Source organism: Condylura cristata, unplaced genomic scaffold (genome assembly GCF_000260355.1).
Source record: "Condylura cristata isolate star-nosed mole 26May11 unplaced genomic scaffold, ConCri1.0 scaffold00004, whole genome shotgun sequence".
In the NCBI taxonomy this organism is placed as follows: Eukaryota; Metazoa; Chordata; class Mammalia; order Eulipotyphla; family Talpidae; genus Condylura; species Condylura cristata.
Window position 1 is genome coordinate 11,303,791 of NW_004567105.1, and position 21,340 is coordinate 11,325,130.

The window sequence follows — 21,340 nt, forward strand, 5'->3', positions numbered from 1 at the left end:
ACTTAAGTTGGAGCAAGCTGTCATACGAGAAAGCAATTGCAAGAGTGAACTCTGCTCATTACAATGACGCAAACTCTTACATGGTTTTCATTACTGAAGGATTCAAATCAAACAAGAGTACAGGACCTATAATAGGTGCTCCATGAATGGTTCACAGTCATGGTTATTGTGGTTCTCAATGGGTCCCAAATTATTTTTCTGAGTTTCCTTCTTCTTTTCCTCCCCGGCCAGTCTCACCTCTGGCCACACACTGCCAGCCACATCACACTTGCCCAGAGGTACTGTGCATTTTTAATACCGCTACACCTTGCTGATGCTTGTCATGATGCTTGGTCTGTCTTCCCCTTCCTTATCTATTTGTTAAACACCTACTTCCATCTCAAGAGCCTCAGTTCTTTGAGATCATAAGAAAGGTAAGAATGTAGCAAAGGTTTTAAAGAACCATGACAAGATGCTACATCGCTAGTTACTAAGCAAAATGAGAAAATACTGTCAGGAATCCAGATAATTAGAGTAAGTGGAAGATGATCTATAAGAAGCAATGTCAGTGTGATTTCCTAGAACACAAACTTCAGTAAGGCAGTTTGAAAGGCTAGTCAATAAAATTCTAAATCTCTTGGTTAGATCAAAGGGTTAAAACATAGTGAAATGCAAACACAAACCCCCCCATTAAGTTGGTAGTAAACTTAAGCAGATACAAAGCTCAAAATGTATTTTTAAATTATTTGGGGGGAAATACATAAATGCAAAGAAAAAATAGAAGGAAATAACACTTCCAATTGAAAAGTACATGTTTTCATAGTGATATAATGAGTAAATTTCATTTCCTTCATAAATCATTTAAAAATTTTAAATGTGTACTCACTTTTGTAACTATAACAATTTAATACTAAATATTAGGTAGACTCAATGACCCATTTTTAATTTTTAGTTTAAAACAGAATGCTTTCTATTAACTTTGAAAGTCCATTAAAAGCCCATTAAGTTCCATTATAAAAGACTTCATATGAAGAAACAGTCATTTAAATTCTTGTATTTTCATTTAGTTGGATGGGAATTAAAATTTGAAACTTGAATGCAAATGCATTCTCATTTAGAACTAGAAAAATAAAACGACACAATCTAGTCTTGCTTATTCATGGGGAGGGTCACTCATTCACATCCCTTGTTCCTTATTGTCTAATTTTTCACCCACTTCCTAACATTGAAAAAGTAAGCCAATGGCATTATTAAGTCAACAGATGGAGATGTTGAGCTACCCTAGTGGGATAAAATAGGTAGGTCGTGAGAATAGCCCTGAGCATCTTCAAAATGCAAATTCCCAGCCCCCAGCACAGAATTCTCTACAACCAAAAAGTATAACAAAAACTTTAGTCTTGCCTGTGATGGAGAAGTATGAAAAAAGGCCTTAAAGACATGCCATTTTACATCCAAGAGTGGCAAAATCAAGAAATAGGACTACACCAAGAGATAACTAGTACATTCAACAATATTCAACAAAAGTGTCGGGTAAATGAATAAATTAAACTTTTAACATATCAGCTTCTCTGACTATCACCTGTGGCCTTGATTGTGCAAATGCAGGAGGCACTGGGGAGCATGGGCTCAAGGGCCTCATGCCTGACAGTGGACACCTGGAGTAGGATATGGGCATGTATAAATGGGCACACCTGGGCCTGGAGGTTGAGGCTATAAGAGCGGTGTTACATGGGGCAGCAAAGGCCGAAGGGCTCGAGAGGCTGAGTGATTACAGAGAGGTGGGACCACTGAGCAACGGCTGCAGGAGAGAGCCCAAAGAGGCAGAGTAAGGATTCTCAGGGGGTTAGGATTCCCAGTGGGCTAGAAGACCTGTGATACATCCTGGCCCCTGGCACCCCTGCTCACCCTGCACCGAGTTGCCCTACTACAATGGGAATGAACTCTGCATGGCTGTATAAATTGGTATAACTCTCTTAGCTTAGCTACTTCACAGCTAGCTACTCTGTAAAAACTTTGGTATATATGCATAAGATTAGAGTATTCCAGCAGCACTGTTCATATAGGCTACAATCTGAAAATAACCTATATATCCAAGGACAAAGATATCAGCGCGGTATGTGTGGGGAGTACTATACAGCAGGAAAAAGTAAGTATAGCCACTTGTATGATAGATTCTCTTAGCAACAACCTGGTGAATAAAAAAATGGGTGGCAAAACACCATGTAGGGTATGGCACAAAACTAAGCAATGTTTCTTTTAAGAACCCAGGTTAGTTCACACATTTTGATAGCATGTTCATCATATTTCATAATTTATTATTTTGCAACTTTCAAATATTATTTTTCAAATTGAAAGTAAGTCAGGAAAAGAAACTACACAGACCACGCTAACAACCGCACCTGGATGCAGCCACACGTGTCCCACATTAGCCTCCAGCAGCAGTAGCGGTGGGGGGGGGGGTGGAGCTCCGCTTGCTGCTATGCGCTTGCGCGTGAGCCCAGCCAATCAGCAGCGTGCTGGGGGAGGTGGGGTTGGTTTTCCTGCCTGACGAAGACCGAGCACCTCAGACGAGCGAGCGTCGAAGGCCCTAGAAGCCACATCTTCTGGTGAGAAGCTGGAGTGGAGGCGGGGCGTGGCAGACCCTTAACTGTGGTCTCGACTTTTGGGTTGTTTAATCTTTTTATTTTTCCGGGTGGGATTATTTTTTTTAGGCAGTTGTGGGGTGAGTGAAACCAGGCTGCATTCACTCTCGACTCCTGAGGTAAATCTCCACCGAGTGGTAGCTGACAGGAAAATGGGGCCTGTGGGCCTGGAGTGGCAGGCCGGGCCTGCGCTGGGCATGTGGAAGGCGGCTCGCGCGGACTAGGGGTGGGGGTGAAGGGGAAAGGGGGGGCGCGTTGGTGGGGCTCTCCATCCTCCCCCATCCTGTGAGTGACCCAGGGCCCCTCTCAGGTGTTCTGGCGGCTGCGCAGGCCGCGTGACGGTTGCGTTTTTCGTGCCCCTTTTGACGCCTGTGTTGTGGGCCGCTGTTGTGGGCCTGTGGGCGCCCCTCCTGCCCTCGCCAAGTCATCAGGGGCTCCAGGGCGGGCCAGAACCCGGCCTGGGCAGAGTGGGCACACGCAGGCTCTGGGCCCTCGTGCCTGTGGGGTGGTGTGGGGGGAGGGGGAGGCGGGGAAGGCAGAGGGGGTAGGCTGGAGCTATTAGGGGAGAAGAGGGGAGGCTGGGGAGGGGGGCTAATGGGGAGGGGGGCTGATGGGGGAGGAGAGGAGGGGAGATGGGGGAGGGGCAGGCTGGGGCTGGGCGCGACTGCGACTGCGCGTGTGTTGTGGCCGCTACCGCTGCCCAGTGTTGGCCCACTCCGCGGGTCCGTCGAAGCCACCGCTTGTTTAAGAGGCGACCCTGCGGTCAGGGGCGTTGAGAGGTTTATTTTCCAGTCAGAGGCATCTAGCCATGGTGCCGGCAGGGCGGAAGCACTCCTCGGGAAGGCCCGGGAAGGCCCTGGAGGGGCAGGCCGCGAGGGCCTTCGACTTCCAAAGGGAGGAGCGGAAAGGGCTGAGCTATGTGGAGGAGGATGCCTCGCAAGGTAAATGGAGGGGTGCGGGGGTGGGGGGCGCGGGCCCTGCCCTTCTTCCTCCAGGAGCATCTGCTCTTTTAAGCTGTGATCAAGTCGTGTTGGGGACCCGCGCCCCTCGGCTTTGCTTTCTTGGAATGTGCCTGCTGCCTTTGTGGGCCTTCCTTGTACTCCTGCTGCCAAATAGTGTGTGACCGTGACGCTGACCTGGAACTTAGTGGGCATCCTGACCGATTCACTAACGCACTGCAAGCGCGGTGTTTTTTTTTCATGTGTGCTTGAAAAACGTAGACGCCAGAAGCCCCTCAAAATGAAGCTGTAATCCCACTGAAAATGATTCGAATAGCGTCCTTAATTTAAAAAATGTTTTGCTGTTATTGTCGATGCAGGGAAGATTTCAATAATTGAGAAGCATGGGAAGAAAAGGACTTCTGCTGGAATAGTTGAAGAAATGGGGTAATGTGCTCAAATTGACCTTTTCTTGTGTTGTGTGTCGTTAAATGAAATGCTTTAGGAAGTGCTTGCTTTGGTAGCCATCGAAAATTGTGTGCGAAATACTAGGGGATAGGCCTCCCCTCAAAAGCGTTATATTTTATGGGTCCTTAATTAAGTTTTTTAATATGATTTTCTCCTAGGGGTGAAGTGCAGACTATGCTGGAAAGATTTGGAGGTATGTCTGAGAAGCTATTTGTATTTCAATAAAATTGCTTTAAAGTCTAAACTTGTGTAGTAGGAAATGTTAATCAGTGGGCTAGAAGATTGCTGGCTAATGTTTTTCTCTTGTATGTGACTGAACATATGTGGTTCAGTTGCCTGGATGTCCTTAACCTTTTCTGATTAAGGTGGGGAGGGAGAGTGCTGCTAATGACAAGCTAAGAATGGTGCTTTATTTTATACATGTATGAATTTAGCAGACTGAAAGTTTTAAAAAATGATGGAATTGTCTCCTGTGTGGACTCTTCCCAGACTGAGTGGTACAAATAACACCTATCTGTATGTACGTCAGTTTATTTTCTCAATTCAGTTATTTCACATTATTAATCTATGTAGTTAAGGTTAAGGACAGTTTTGCTATTTAGTATGATGTATAATCAGACAAAAAATTCACTTTTTAAATATGTCATATCAGGTACATCAACAGTGTTTCGGGAATATACTTTTAAAAAGTTAGTATTCCACCTGAAAGGATTAGTCTGTCAAGTCTTGAGAATGGCTTTTTTGTGACAAAATGGTTGCCTTATAAATGTATTATTTTATATATTGAAAACTAGAATAGTTATGGCCCTCCCTAGTGGCGCAGTGGTTTAGGACACGCATTGCAAGCTAGCTGCAGCTGCTTCAGTGCTAGTTGGATCCCAGCCCTGGAGGTGACCAACCACATGGCACAGCAGACCTCTCCTGACCAGTGCACTGCTCCCCTCAGCAGTGTACTTCATTGATCAGCCTGTTCTCCCCACTCTGCCTCTGGTGAATCCTCTCACCACTCCTGCACCTCTGGCCTGTACCCCAGTTCTATATGCATAAATAATAAATATTAAAGTATATATATTTACATAATAGTGCAATTGTTATGATTGTTGCAAAGTAATTACTGATGATAGATCAATATGCATCTGGTATTTGAATATTTTAAATATTCAAATATTAAATATTAATATTTCAAATATTAAAAATTTTGGGAACTATGTTATAAGGGTAAAGTGGCTTGTCACAAGCTCAATACAAGTGTTTATAAGTTCCTGACTTCATTATGTAGTTAAGATTTTTCTATGATTAGCAAAAAATTGAGAATATCATATTTAAAAAATTTTTCTTTTGCCATTTTTGATGTTTGAAAATAGGATAGTTTCATGGTTCATGAGTCCTAATGAGAATTAATCTGTTGGAGAATATCATCTATATTTTAAGAATTTTAGTCTTTATTAGAATTTCACATGAGGAAATTGGAAGACATGTTTCATTTTGTAGCTCTTTTTAATCATTTCTAAATATCTCTGGGTAATCAGCACTGGATACTAAACAACAAAGTTTTCTTAGGAAAAACAATAATTGTGTTTTGTGGTACTTAGTAACAGTACCTTTGCTTTTTAGTATTTTAAATGTTTTTCAAAAATTCTTGAACTTTATATCAATATTTATTTGAAAATGTGGAAACAAAATAATTGTCTTCAACATTTAAGTTTAAGGAATGTTTGTTTTAAATATAGTTGACATAAACAAGGCTCTTCTTGCTAAGAGAAAGAGACTTGAATTGTATACCAAGGCTTCTATCAAAACCAGTAACCAGAAAATTGAGCAAGTTTGGAAAACTCAACAAGAGCAAAGGTAAGGTTGGGTTTTTTTCACAGCCACAACATATGTATTACTTTGTAGTAGTCATTTGTACAAATTACTTAAAAAATACTTTCATATTCTTTGTTGGGGATATAGGTAGTAAAAAATATATTTGTCTTGGGAGCCTCCCTGGTGACTTACGGGTTAAATCTCAGTGTGATCATGCTATCACTACTGTGGCCTGAATATGATCCCCAGCCAGGCAGATAGCCCACTTGGCCAGCAGATCTCTCCTGTGTAATGTAATATGTAAATAAATACATAAATAAATACATACTTTAAAAACACAGCTACGTACGTGTTTTTAAAAAGGCATATGTCTTCATTTTTCTCTAAATAAATGAATTCTTTAGTTTTGTAACCACTTCTTTATAGATTTGAAATATATTCAAGAAATACACTGGTTGAATAAAACGTCATAAAAACCTTTAATGTTCTGATAATTGTTTTAGCAGTGTAGAAAAAAATAAGTTTTATATTGCAATAATTTGTATATTTCAGGTTAATTCTTTTATATAAAATCATTGTGCCAGAATGGGGGAAAAACTAAATGACATAACTCTGGAAATCTTACAATTTCATTTGATCTATCATAATCGGAACTTACATTCAGTGGAAGAAAATAAAAAGCTTGGAGATTAGATTTCCAGAAAGGTCCAGTTTTATCTATAAATAAAACATTTTCTAGAACTAGAGCTAAAGCATGTAAGAGGGCATGTTTTATTTGTTGATATGAAAGTACTCATTGTTTTGCAGGCAGAAGCTTAGCCAAGACTTCTCTCAGCAGTTTCTGACCTTGTTTCAGCAATGGGATTTGGATGTGCAGAAAGCTGAAGAACAAGAAGAAAAACTAGCTGTTAGTGTCACTTTTGTTTATTATTAAAATTTGTAACTACGTATCAAATCGGAGTAGAGCCTAGCCTTACAGCATATCAATGGAGCTCATCCTGGTTTCATTATGCATTGCTAGCTATGTGTTTTGGTGCTGCTGAATTTTGAAACAGAAGTACAAACACAATATTCCTAAAATCTGTTGGCCGTTGCTTCCTATATTGTGGCAGCAAGTGACAGAAGATTTTTAAAGTACCCAAGGAGGATTGTTAGTTAATATAAAAGTACAAGGGGTTGTAGTTTAGCTTCAGTCATAGCTTAATGGAATAGGGAAGGATTGCTCATGTAGTATCTTCTGACGTTTTTCCAGTTCTTAGACTTTCTCAGTATAGGAAGCAAGAAAGTTTCTTGTAATCCTAGAATTGCAAGTTTAGTAACCCCAGGTGTTGGAATAGTCTTTTTTAATAGTAGAAAAAGTCTTCTGAGAGTAGTGTTCATCTAGTTTGATTCATTTGCCCATTTCTGATCCAGGCATAATCACAACATGGTGTGGTCTCAGTGACTTGTTACCTGTCGTCCATCTTTATGGTAAATGGAAGTCAGCTCTTGTATTACATATAACTACATTGTTTGCAAAATTATTATACATTTTTTATCTAAGAGTTAAAGTAATGTTCATATAACTTTAGGGGTTTGTTGTTTAGCTTAAGTTTAAAAATATTACAGATGCACATGAAATATCCTAGAGGTGGGCCCCTGGTGTCTAAATCTGCAGTTCAGTATGGGTTGAACTTACAAAGTTGGGAGTACTCAATGTAAAGACAGTATTTAAGCCATGAAATTTGGTGACATCACCAGGGTGTGACTGTAAATATGAGAGAAGTCTTAAGAAGCTGGAGTATTTCATTTATAGTTCAGCATTTCAGAAGATAAGAACCACTAAGGAAGACTGAGAACTGAGTAGCCTAATAGTGTAAAGAAAATCACCTTAGTGAAGAAAACCATTTAATGAAAGAAGACTGATTTTTGTAATACGTTTATTAGCTTTTTCATACACTAAATAAGGTGCATTCGGCAATATGGAGGTCATTGTTCTTGATCATAATGATTTTGTTGGAATACTCAGTGCAAAAACCAGATTGGAATGAATATAAGACTGGGAAAGAAATGGGCTGCTTGCTTGAGTAGAAGAAGAATAGGGGTTTTAGCTTGTTTTCTTAAAAAAAAAAATGGAGAAAGCTATATGTTTATGTGTTGGTAGGAATAATCTTGGGTACAATTGAAGGGGAGGGAGGCAACTGCTGAATTCTTGAGACTGTACAGGACATGTGAAAAGTTGGCCTTAGCAGGAACCAAGGACAGAGCCTCCTTAAAATAGGAGAGAAAGCATACAAGCACAGATGGATATGGTTGGGTAAGTAGCTATAGTGATGGGAGGCTGAAAATTCTTTGGATTGCTTCTGTTTCCTTAGTGAAATAATTAAGCCCATCCGACAGTTGAAAAAGATGTTGCCTCTTGAGGTCAAATCAGGTGTGAAATACCGTTCTGAGAGGGCCAGTGAATGCACTAGGGAAATACAATTATCAAACAACTTTAAAGGTGGAATTCCGTTTCATTAACATAATGATCATAAACTTCAAGTGAGTGCTGTGGCTCCCCCTCCCCTACCTCCCCACCCCCCAGTTGCAGGACAGTCCAAGGGATGCAGAGTAGCCAGAGCTAGGCTTTAACATGTTTAGGGTTAAGCTAAATGAGTATAACAGAAGGAATGACAGATTCTATATGCAAAGGAGTAATTTAATGAGTGGCCACAAAATTTAAGCTGGGAAAGAGAAAAGTGAGGATATGGGACAAAGGATAAGGTTCAGTGTACAGTATGCAAGATGAGTGCATTTTAGGTCTTGATATGGGATGAAGAACTTTGAAGCGAATGAGCTAGAATGGTAGGGTAGTAGTGGTTGAATAGTGGAATATATGGAGAAATAGTATAAAATAATGGTTGTGAATTCTGTTTAGAATCATTTGGTTTTACCAAAGGCTAGCTGTGAAACTATGGACACATTTGTCTTTATGCAGTTTCCTCATCAGTAAAAAGGGTAGAATAAGAGTGTCTTTCACATAATTGTTTTGAGGAGTAAATGGCTTCATGTGTAAGTTTAACAGTTCAAGATAGTATCTAACATGAAGTTAATGTGCAGTTTGCCTTTAATACTATATTAGGACTGTAGTTAATGGTAATGACAAATTCCAGGGTATGAGTAAGTGAATCACCACCAGCATGATGAACAAAAACCATTGGTCTTAAGGTAAGCCAAGGAACTGAAAGGCTAGCATTATTGAAGGATCACCTCTGTTGATAGTGAAAGCACCACAAATGAAGAGATATTTTAAGATTTCCTACCAATGACAGGTCATTTTGTTGTATATTAATGGTATACAGGCTATCTGAAATAGATCATAATAGTTAAAATTTTTATATTTTAAATTTATTCATTTTAAGTTTAATGTAGAATTTTTTTTTGCTAAACTAAAAAATTTACTAAAATTTTTATTGCATGACTTTTTCTTTGTAGAATATATTTCGACAGCAACAGAAGATTTTTCAGCAATCTAGAGTTGTTCAGAGCCAAAGACTGAAAACAATTAGACAATTATATGAGCAGTTCATGAAGGTTAGTTGTATTTGGTAACACCATTTCTTAAGCAAGCTTTATATGTGGAAGTAAAATAGTTTTTTTTCTTTCCAAGTTAAAAAAAATTTAATTCTTCATTCCATTTTGAATTTTAAGTGCAAAATTTTTTACTGTAGTGTTTTTACTGTTTATGGGGATTATTCAAAAAGAAATGGCAAACTTAAGAATTTTACTTGAAAATGTACATGTTGTACATAAAAATCATACTTCACTAACACATTAGCAATAGGTCTCTGTTCAACTGAAAAAATGGACCCAAAAATCATTTCTAAACAGATTTTTTTACCCCCCCAGTTTAAGTAGAAAGTAGCCAATTTAAATTGATGAATCTTTTATTTTTTAATATATTACATATGTATTTTATGGCACATTTGCTTTTAGAACTCTTACAGCTCACAAAAAGGGTTCTATATACAAATTTAGAATCCTAAGAGTTGGCCCAGACATACATAGAATGAAAAGGCCAGCAATGGGTTAAAAGTTTGTTGACTGAGAATTAATGACACACACAACTTGTGGTATGTGGCATTGAACTCATGCAAATATATATTTAATTCTTGGTAACTATTAATAGGAGGGAGCTCATTGAGATCTTGCTGCATATATATATATATTTCCCTTCAGAGTAGGGGGTTCTTTTAGATAATGCTCAAATACACATTAAAATGTCACACTTTAAAAGAAACTGTGCTGTGAGTAAAGTAGTAACCACATTTTAAAATGTAGTTTTAAATAACTTTAAAACCATTTAACTGGTGTGAAGGTTTGGTAAAGATTTTTTCTAAGTGTTTCTACTTAGGGTAAGGGGTTTTAGTTTATATTTGACCCCTCCATCTCTTACTGTTAATAGACCTTGTGATTTTTACTTCCAAGATTCTTTTTAATTCATTGCTTCTCATCACTCTTTTGCTTATACTACTAAAACTCATGTGCTTTTTTTCCTCCCATACCCTCATTATATGCTTGTCATATTATCTTCCTAAAACTTTAACATCCTCTTGAAAAACTCAGTAGCTTCTCATTCTTAATTCCTAGTCATAATCTTGACCCTCAATTTTAAGGTTCATGTACTACATTAGTCCATTACTCTTATCCTGCCACATTGTTGCTTCTCTGAACTCACTATGCATTTTCATGCTTTTGCTTGTTTGTCCTCTAGTACAATCTTATTTTTCCTTTTGAAATATTTTGCCACTAAATTGGACTTTATCCCCATTTTCTACCACATAGCCAGAATAAGTTACATTTGCATTCCTACTACAAAAATTTGTGCCTCGGTTTCTGGAATAGTGATCATGTATTGTTTTTTAATTCCTCCATAGCACTTAATACAGTATTTACAGAGTAAGCACTAGGATTACTACTATTTAGCAGGATTTGTAAAGATTTATAACTTTTGCTGTTCATAAATTAAAGTCCCTCTAATGAATTTATAGGCTTAGTTAAAAGTGGGTTGTTTACAGCCTGCTAATTAGAAAGCTTAAAGAAATTTTCAAAATTTTAATATTTGATATGGGACTTAATCTTTTAACTCATTGTTCAGAAGAAAGTACATTACTATAATACTTGATTCAGTCTGGCTTTTTATTCCTTTAGTGTGTTTTGGTTTTCATGTGTTAGATTTTTATGAAATGTACATTATTTGAATGTTAACGTTTCTACTTTTGAAAACTGTACAAATTTAAAAACAGATGAAAAATGGTTTATAACTAAACCAATCTTTTGTGCTTTAGAGTATGGAGGAGTTAGAGAAGAATCATGAGAATCTACTTACTGGTGCACAAAATGAACTTAGAAAAGAAATGGCTATGTTGCAAAAAAAAATTATGATGGAAACTGTAAGTTAAAGTTAAAAAAATGATTAATGTAAGCAATGAAATATTTTATTTGCTGAATGTCTGAACACTTATCTAAATTTATTAAGCATGTTTATTATCTCTCCTTTCATGTGACAGCAGCAGCAAGAGATGGCAAGTGTTCGAAAATCTCTTCAATCCATGTTATTCTGATGACTCTTTGAAGGAAGAACTTGAACCTAAGTAATATAATTATAACATTAGCTAAGATGCATATAAGTCTTTAGATGGTTTAAAAATTCAAGTTTAAATTGCATACTGTTACTAGCTTTAGTATAGACTTGTTAATTTCAGATAAAACCTTAGTGATTAGCAACAATTCCTGAATAACCTGTGTACCAGACTTTAAGCTTTTTATAGTAACTGAGTCTTTCTAACATTTATTACTTAGATTTCAATAAAAAATGTTTCAAGTTTTAGTTTCTGTGCATCAGTTCCAAAAGGTAGAAACCACAAAAACAGGCTATATTGTTCCAAAAAAAAGTCGAGTTTATGTGTATATATCCTTTCACGATATACTATTAATTGTAATGAAAATAAGATTTTATTAAAAGCAAGTTAAGCTTGTTTTAGAGGAAATTAAACTGCTAATTGCCATTAAGATACATGAATATCAGTTTTAAGACATGAATGGCCCACAATTAAATGACATTCTTTTAAATGATTGAAAGTATATCATTAACATACCTAAACATAGCTAATTATATTTTAAGTGCTTCACATTCATATGTCTTTAAAGGTACCTGACCTAGAATGTTTGTCATTTCCAACTTAGTTACTAATTCTTACACCTTTTAAAGTGTACATTTTTTGAAACATGGTATTGAAACACTTGATTTAATTATTTCAGCATTTTTAGTAAGTCAGACTTTACAATATTTTCATGTAAGTATTTAAGAAATACCAGCTCTTTTCTTGCTTAAAATAGACATAGGACATGTACAGTAGATAAGACCAGAGTCTAAGGATTTGGATCATTAAGCTTATGGTAGTTAAGAGTCAATACAGTATATGATATACTTAGTAGGGGAATAACTGATACTTAGTTTTCATTCCCTTTTTGCTTCATATAAAAATTTATTCTACATACTTGAAATAACTTTTACTTGATTATTCTGAAGGGATGATATTTTTGCCATATTTTTTATATGGTTGATTTTCTTATCTTGAATATCTCCTTTTGTGACAATGAAATTTTAACAGATTTTCAAGAACAGGTTACCCTCACTATAAAGATTCATTTGGTTGTTTCTTGAACTGCTAAGATAAATTCCTTTTAGTAAATTGCTAAATCAAGTATTTCCTTGTATAATGTACCTTTTTTAAAAAAATGGGTTATCACTTAATATGTAGCAATTTAAGCAAGCATCATACTTATGTTGGATAAAATCCTTTAAATCGTGAATCTTATCCTTTGGCAGTGAAAACCCATGTATGATAGGGGTTTGAGATAGAGTACTTTTAGGACAATCATAGTTCATTTTCTTATGTTCAGAAAACAGATTTCTCTTTGGTTTTGATTATAACTTACAGTAGTCTAACATACCTGTGATTAAAAATGTTGATGTTAACATAATGAGGACTTCAGTTGAAATAAGGATAATGAAATGTGCAAGACTTAATGTCTTATACACAAATACAACCTTATTTGATAGGGGGATTTCCTTCACTCATGGGTTCACCTAACTGCTTCTCCTTGGGCTATTAGTCAATATGCTTGTGAACCTGTTCAGGTGCTTGATGACACGAAGTCTTGAAGATACTTAGATGAAGGTGTCTTGAAATTTGTAGGCACAAAGCACTAAAGTACATCGTCATATCAAATGAAGAAATGACCTTTGGAAATAAAAAACAAAATGAATTGTGGTCTCTTCTGAAGCAGCAGCTATTTTTCTCTTAACCTGAAATTCTCTATAGAAATCAGTACTTATGTTTGGACTTCACTATTGATTTCTAGAACATAGAGTATTTTGTAGCTATAGAAGCTGAGGCTCAGCAGTAAAGACCTAAACTAAAGTAGGAAAGTTGAAAGATAACTCAAGTTTTCTGACTAAATTTTTCAACTTTCTGCTCTGTAACAAATTTCTACTAGAAAGGTATAGTAGTTATAGTAAAATTCCATAATATACATTTTATCCCTTTAAGGTAAGTTGTATGAAAGGCCTGAAGAAGATAGCAGGGGAAAATGCTTTCTTTCAGAAAAAGGAGCTTCAGGGTTTCTGCCTGAGGAGAGGGCAATTTCTCATTCATGCGGGTAAAGCTCTACCCAACCCTAAAGGGTTATATTTCTTTAGAAATGTTTTCCTAAGGATGCCAAAGGACACGTGTTTTATTTTAAACTGGTCTACATAGTGTTTTAAGAAGAACTGAACTTGACTTCCTCACTGTAAACCACTAGTATAAATGAGGTCAACTTCCTACAGAATAGGTGCTAGAATTTTTAACTCCTGACACTACATTAAACACATCAAAGGATTCACCAGAGACAGAATAGTAGCAGAACAGGTGTTTATGGGGAGCAATGGTTGAGCTAGTGGTTCAGTTCCCAGGCTGGGGATGCTATAGTGCCGATAGTGCTGAGTGAGAGAACCCCTTGGCCACCAGGGAAGCCCCTCCAAAAAAGCTAAATTTGAGAATTACATTTGAAGATCTCAAGTAATATGTAAGTTCACTCAAAAATCCTATAGTGATATCTTTAAATGCTATCAGTTCTGTCTCATAAATCCACTCATCCCCCACACTTGGCCTATACCCTAGTTATAGGTAAAAAAAAAATTGGAGGCCCTCCCTGATGGCACAGCGGGTTAAAGCACTACACTAAGAAGCTTAAGCCACTTTTGCATGAGTTCGATCCCACCTGCCCTGGATGAGATCCACATGGCATGGCAGACCTCTCCTGGCCCGCCTGCTGCTCCCCTCAGCAGTGTACTTCCTCGATCTGCCTGTTCTGCTCCCCACTCTGTCCCTGGTGAATCCTCTCACCCTCCGCATCTCTGGCCTGTACCCCAGTTCTGTGTGAATAAATAAATCTTAAAAAGAAAATTGGGTTTTTTTTTTAAACATTTCTATACTATTTGCAGTACATAGCGAATTATTGTGACTTTCAGACACTTTAGGTTATTGCCTGTAAAATTTAAGGATTATATCATCACCATTTGAAGAATGAGAAACTTTGGAATGGACATTAAGTTACTAGTATTAAAACCTAGTAATACAAAGAATCATCAGGCAAATCCCAGTCAACTATGCACAAAATGATTAGAAGTTTAAAGTGGCTATATTTAACAAGTCAGGGTGACTCGAATTACCAAAAGATTTGCTGTAGTATAGATCACTAACAGTTGGGTCACTATGGTATAGAGGTAAGGAAAAATAAAGCAAACCTGTTGAGGACCACCATCACTTGAAGACCAACCACAAAGATTTTATGTCTCAATAAAAAGATTGATAATGCTTGTTTTGTCTGCTTTGGCGATTATTACCAACTATTTTCTTTTAGGTACCTACCTTTATATTTTAAAATCATCCTGAGCACTGCTATTTGTGTTGGCACATCACATCCTTTAGCAAAAGGTCATCAATGAGAATTTAATCTTTACTTGGTGAGTCATTAGTGAGTCCACTAATTATTAACTTCAACTAAGCACTCTTCTCAAGGGCCAACAGATATAAAGGTTTGCTTATTCTAGCACAAAATGGTCCAAGAATCCTATACTTAGCAGCACTATTTTCATTTTGTCAATATTAACTGATAGTTCCTGAGGTAGTATGTATCCACCTTTGTTAACCTCTGTTACTGCTGCAAACTCAAAATAATCTCAAGTTAAAATCGGACACTTAAAAGTAACGCTTTGAGCAGATTTTTGACATTATTTTTGAGGGAGAAGTATCTTTAAGATATGCAGGTAAGTTTTTAGGGATTTAAAAACTGAAGCTTGATCTCCAGATAAGTAGGCTATTGTAAGTAAAAAATTGGTAATAAAGTAATTTTAAATATTCAGACATTACTGTACAGAACAGGTATTGAAGCTCCTTGATAGCACGTGTTACCTAACACCCACTAGTAAAAATCTTGTCAGAAAACTTACCATTGCTATCCATAGAACAACATACTCGTCTACAAAGTTATTAAAATACTGGTCTAAAAATAAAAGACCAGGGCCAAGAAAGACAGTGTCTTGAAGATAAAGTTCACTTTTGGTCATGTGAGCTATCTGTAAGAAAGTAAATAAAATTTCAGCATTAAATTTTAAATGTTAACAGCTTTATTTTCAGGACAATTACATAACTAATTCACCCTAGTTAAATATAGCCTTACATTTGGTAGGGGAACACTGAATCTAAAACTCAAGATTACTGAGGAGCTTATTAAAATTTCTAATATTTAACTTCCTTGATAAAAAGTATTAAGGATATGGCCCTCCCTGATGGCGCAGCGGGTTAAAGCACTGCACTAAGAAGCTTAAGCCACTTCCGCATGAGTTCAATCCCCGCCTGCCCAGGAGGAGACCACATGACGTGGCAGACCTCTCCTGACCCGCCCGCTGCTCCCTTCAGCAGTGTACTTCGTCGATCTGCCTGTTCTGCTCCCCACTCTGGTGAATCCTCTCACCCTCCGCATCTCTGGCCTGTACCCCAGTTCTGTACGAATAAATAAATCTTTTAAAAAAAAAGTATTAAGGATAATTACAACTGAATAAATGAAAATATTTTCTTGAATAACTCATGCATAGTTTCACTTGGAACTTGAATAGCTAACCACTTACTGAGGATGCTGTCACAATAAACCTGTTGCTGGGGACGGTTGTTGACTGTGTTTGAAAACCAACTACATTATTGATCCCATAAATCTAAAAGAATTTCTTACCACCAGTTTTTGTGCAACTTTAGCAAAGACACATCCAAACATGAGGGTATACAGACAAGGATGTTTTTCAAATACATTAGTGGCTGACTTTTTATAGATCATTATTGCCAGTATAATAATAATTCCTATGTGAAGTCCAGGTGACAAGACACTGGTGCCCTAAGGTATAAAGTGGAAAATCAACATGCCATTTTAACACTGCATTTGTTAAAAAAAATACACAATAGCAAGAACGAAGGTTAAAATTTTTACCTTTTAAAATACGTTTCACTGAAATTACAATAAAATTTACTTCATGAACAGTAAATTTCTCTGAAACCTCAATGACCTCTGGCAGCTTGCCAGTCAATCAGGACGTTAGTCCTCTTTCCCTATTTTAGTGCAAGGCACAAGCCAGGAAACAAATGGCTCTTCATGATGCCTGGTAGTGAAACTGGATGGCTGAGTGGCACATCAAGAAAGTCTACTTGGAGAAAGGTGGTAGAAAGAAAAATGGCCTAAGCCATTTTGAAAACACTTCTGTACTATGTGCCTAAAATAATTTTTTTAGGATTGTTAAAAAGTTTGGGTATGGGCAAAATGAAGTAATCAAACTTCTATTAACAAAGTAATGAAGATGTAATGTACAACACAGAAAATACGGTTAATGTATATTTGAAGATTGCTAAGCATGGAATTACAAGTTCTTATCACAAGAAAAAGGTTTATACACAGTTTTTTTTTTTTTTTTTTTGCCTGGGACTATGCAGGTGCCTCTGTCCCCTCTTTCCAAAAAAGATCTTTTAGTAGGAAAAAAAAAAAAGGAAAAAATCCTAAACTACATGTAGTAATGGATAGTAACTAGACTTTAGTAATGAATTCACAATATATATAAGTAACAAACACGATGAATATGTTAACATGTCATATCTAAGAGCCCCAGGAACACCAGTCATGTTCTTTCTGTGGCCCAAAAGAAAAGACCTTTAATTACTTTCCCAGTTCTTGGATTTTGGCATATTTTAAATATGTCTACAGCTTGTGATAAGAAAACAAAATGCATACTAAATGAGAATGAAGTTTAATGTCTTACTGCAATAGTGGATCCATTCTTGCCAACGCCGCCATGGAGGATAACATGGAAATAATTTGAACAGGAAAATATTGCTCCACCCACTACTCCAAGAACTGGAAAGATCTTCAATTTTATTTCTAGAATAGGTATCTTTAGGGATAAAGGAAAGAAATGAATCATTAAGAAAACAATTCCTTTTCCTACTAAATAGTGAAGAAACATGGTATGATACAATAAGCTATCCTTTTTCTTACAATCAAACCTTAACTTCTGGAATGCAGCCTGAGGGAGTAACGTCCTGAATGGTTTCATTAAGTGAAAAAATGAATGTACCAGATTCAGCTAAGTCTTCTTACATAAATGCAATGAAATATTTAATCTTAGAAACTTCATGTGACTTTAAGGAAACATGAAAAAGGATAGTTCACTTGAATGTTTGTTAACCTTTACAAAGCAGCCCCACAGGAAAGTCAAAACACCAGGAGATGCCCCATGAATGTGACAAGTACCACAACATGTGCACATGCAAACATCTGTGGTGTTAATGTCCAGGATGAAATCTCTAGCAATATAGTTACCTGTTGGTCAATTGCTGTTCAAGAAAACTTCCAAGGGCAGCAAAGGATTTAAAAAACAGTAACAATGAATTGCCAAAAGCTGTAGGCTATTGTGTTTTCAAGCTTGAAATACTGTACCAAAATGTGTGGAAACTCCAGCTTAAGCAGCTAAATTTAGAAAGCCTACATTTCAAATGAGTACTGTTGCTGGTGAAAATAAACAGTTGGCTCTCTTCCATGGTACTGCCAATCGCGGAATGAAATTATTTCAAGACTACATTCTCCCCCACATAAGACTTTCACATTTAAGACAATCACATTTGACTTAATGGCCTGAGTCGCCTAACTGCCTTGGAGATGCACACGCATCCCCCCAGCACATCGCACAGGCCTGTTGTGCAGCCCTTGACTCCACTCATTATTCTTACACCATGAGAAGGCATGTTAATGCCTCAGGAACATATCACTACTTAACAATATGTTCAAAGTTCCTCTGGACCTCATGATAGGAACTAACTGGCAAATCTGAAACCAAATGCCACAGGAAAATTTCTGACTTGTTTAATGGTTGGGTAGCTTTAGGTTCTCCGCAGAATTGTACGGGAAGTACAGAGTCCCCATATAATTGCTGGTCCCCCACTCACACCCACTATTAAAGTGACCCCCGAGCAGTACATTTGTTACCATCCATGTGCCTACACTGACATCATTACCACCCAGGCTCGCATTTCCTAGTAGGGTTTGTCTTGGGGATGTACATTCTGTGAGTTTGGATAAATGCTTTGTCTGCTCGTCCCTCCTCTCCTGCGGGTGACCTCTGGCAGTCACTGATCTTTTCAGTTCCCATCATTTTGTCTTTCCGGGAATGCCATATAGCTGGAGTCACTCCATACATAGCATTCAGTATGGTTTCTGTCATGAATTCATGGCACTGAAGCTTTCTCCATGGCTTTTCATGGCTTCGCAGTGCTTTTAAAAGGTGAGTATGTCACGGCCTCAGTGCACCAGTTTACCCATTTACCTACTGTGGGGCACCTTAGTTTTAAAGTTCTCAATTCTGAATCAAACTCTTAGAAACATCCACATTCAGGTTTTTGTCTGGATATGTTTTCAAATTAGGTAGCTATCGGGGAGCACAGCTGCTGGATGCTAGGTGAGGGCGTGTTTAGTTTTGTATCACGCAGTATTGATACTTTTACTGAGGTATGCTGCGTAGTGACTACAAACAGTTCGTGAGCAGGCTGCTTAATTCTAGCTCTGGTTATGTGTCCTGAACAAGCTACGTAATCATTCCCAGACTCATTTAGAAAGCAGAACAATGAGAGTGGCTATTTCATAAGATTGTTCTGAGGGTCAGATGAAACAGCGGTGCTAACACGTTTAGGAACATGGGTGTTGAACACGAGTTTGTTGGCTACTGCAACCCTTATTCTTAACACTGAAGATGTGAGGTGGTGAGTCAGGCAGTGTTTTGGACTTCGATTGTGGACACTAATTTGTTTCTTCATAAATTTTCTTCTTATGCAAACATGAATTTATGACCATGGCCTCCCGAAAGCCCACTCTACTGAAATGCTGAGGTTACCCCACAAGCAGAAAATAAAAGCACGCTGTAATACGGGGAACCAGCTTTTAAAAACACAAGTTAATTTCTTTTTTTTAATATTGAGGGAAACGTTTTCAACACAAATATTCTATTGAATTTACTTTTAAAAATTTATTTTATGTGATAAATTCTGGCCAGGAAAAGGTTGCTCAACTAGGGTGCTAACTTGTAGTAGGGAAGTGCACTGTTTTCATCATGAATTGATATATTTATACATAGAGGAAATGCCGTAATAAGGTATGCAGAGGGTATAGGTTCTAAAGTGAAGCATAAAGGTTAAGAAGAGGAGTAAATATTAAATATAACACGAAGGCTTTCTGGAGAAGGTCACAATGCAATGTTTGTTCCCTTAGTATTTAAAGAAGTTAAATGTATTCAGATTTACCGTATAGTCCCACATGGTTGCTCCTCCAAGTGCAGACAGCACAAAGACCATCACTAAAGCTACTTGAATTTCAGTTACGTCCACTCTGAAGGGAAAGGACAAAGAATAGAAATGGATTTGTAAAGAAAATTCCCAAATAATGGAAGTTAGCCCGAGAGTAAAGAAGCAAAGATCTGAAGACAGCATTTTTACCTTCACTTCCACCACGAAAAATGCCCACAGAACAGAGCTGCGAGCCTCCCAGGCGAGCTTCAGTCTGTGCTCAGGGACAGGCTGATGCAGGGCCAGAAAATGGCTAATAGCCATCATCCCCTAGACCATTTTCTGCTTTACATTCTTTTATGAATTTTTATTCTTTACCATAACTGTATCACTCCCGTCATCAGAAAAAATATATAACATAAAACAGGCAGGTGACTTAAGGCAAATTCTCAAAAACTCTCATGTCAGTTTCACTTAAAAAGCAGGGAAAATTCCAGCAACATTCCTACTCACTAATAGCCACTGTGGTGGTCTCTGGCTTCTGCAGATATTTTTCCACTAATATAAACATGCTTATGTTTCTTTCAAAAAACCACTCATCAAACAAGCAGTCTCTCCAAGCTGCATTCCTGACAGCTATCCACGCTCCTCCTCATTTCATGAACAGGCTAACTAAAAAGTCAACATTTGATTTTCTCCTCTCTTCATACTTGCTGTTTAACCCACTTTACTGGAGTCTTTGACCCCACTATTTTATTAAAATTGTTTAAAGTAGAAAGTGACTTGAATCTGTGGAATTTATAGCTACATTTCAGCTATTACCTAGCATACCTTCACTGCATTATTTTAAATGTCGTCACTCCCTCTTTCCTGAAATGCCTCGCTTTTTTGTTATTTATTCCATACCTCTCCTGATTCTCCTACCTTCTCAAAAGCCCTTGTCAGCCTCCTTCCATGACTGCTTCTCTGTCCAGACCTTAAACTGCTACTATTTCCAGAATTTCTCTTTTTTTAGATCCTCTGAACAGTGTAAGCTGTACCTATGACTGCCATCTATACGCTAATGGCCTCTCAATTCCTATTTCCAAATTTCCTTTTTTTTCCCCTTGAGCTCCAGATTTTTATATCTGCCTACCTACTTTACACCTGTGCAGGGGGAGTCTTTAGATGCTAGAGGAATACTTACACTCTGCAAGCATGAAAAATGTTGGTGTCGGATGATAAAATAAAACCAGACATGGAAGGAAAGACTTCGCAACTGATTCCTTTTGAGGGCAGTTAGGAAGAAAAGGCAAACTGAACATTAACTCACAGATAAGAGAAAAATAAGAAGACTAGCACCCAGCAGCTGCATGAGCAGCATGGGTAAAGGAGGCCTCGGGGAAGCCACCGAGTCAGCTGAAGAGGTAAACCCAACACTGTGCTTGCTACTCTGTGGGAAAGGAGGGGGCGGCCCTAATCTTTACTGAGCGTCCATAGGACTCTGACAAACTACAAATGACATCTATTTTTCAGGGAGGAAAACTAAGGTGGTTTTTCTTTCTTATACATATATACATATATATATTAAAGATTATTTCTTTATGCTTATAAAAACTGAGGTACAGGCCAGAGGTGTGTGGGG

The 21,340-nt window shown here is 37.5% G+C and overlaps 2 protein-coding genes across 3 annotated transcripts in view; one reads left to right on the top strand and one right to left on the bottom strand.

The window, feature by feature from the left end:
* Positions 1–3,429: 3,429 nt before the first annotated feature.
* Positions 3,430–12,626, top strand: SYCP3 (synaptonemal complex protein 3). The gene is made up of 8 exons (XM_004675756.2): positions 3,430–3,562; positions 3,940–4,006; positions 4,186–4,220; positions 5,758–5,875; positions 6,641–6,740; positions 9,290–9,388; positions 11,143–11,247; positions 11,365–12,626. Exons 1-8 carry the CDS (start codon positions 3,430–3,432, stop codon positions 11,416–11,418), a joined length of 711 nt encoding a protein of 236 aa, XP_004675813.1. The 3' UTR covers positions 11,419–12,626.
* The window catches only part of CHPT1 (choline phosphotransferase 1), a 12,012-nt gene continuing 1,942 nt past the window's right edge, over positions 11,271–21,340 (bottom strand). Inside the window, exons 3-8 of one of the 2 annotated variants that reach the window (XM_004675755.2) lie at positions 19,735–19,819; positions 17,205–17,336; positions 16,133–16,291; positions 15,354–15,479; positions 12,991–13,101; positions 11,271–11,444 (exon numbers count right to left, since the gene is read on the bottom strand). In XM_004675755.2, the coding sequence (XP_004675812.1) occupies positions 11,400–11,444; positions 12,991–13,101; positions 15,354–15,479; positions 16,133–16,291; positions 17,205–17,336; positions 19,735–19,819 (658 nt within the window). In that variant the 3' untranslated portion in view covers positions 11,271–11,399. Of the gene's footprint in view, positions 11,445–12,811; positions 13,102–15,353; positions 15,480–16,132; positions 16,292–17,204; positions 17,337–19,734; positions 19,820–21,340 lie in introns of both variants that reach the window. The other variant, XR_001145036.1, reaches the window with a different exon arrangement.

Coding starts and splice junctions, on each gene's coding strand:
- SYCP3 (XM_004675756.2), top strand. CDS start 3,430: ATGGTGCCGGCAGGGCGGAAGCACTCCTCGGGAAGGCCCGGGAAGGCC. Junction 3,563..3,939: donor GGAGGAGGATGCCTCGCAAG/GTAAATGGAGGG, acceptor TTGTCGATGCAG/GGAAGATTTCAATAATTGAG. Junction 9,389..11,142: donor TATATGAGCAGTTCATGAAG/GTTAGTTGTATT, acceptor TTTGTGCTTTAG/AGTATGGAGGAGTTAGAGAA.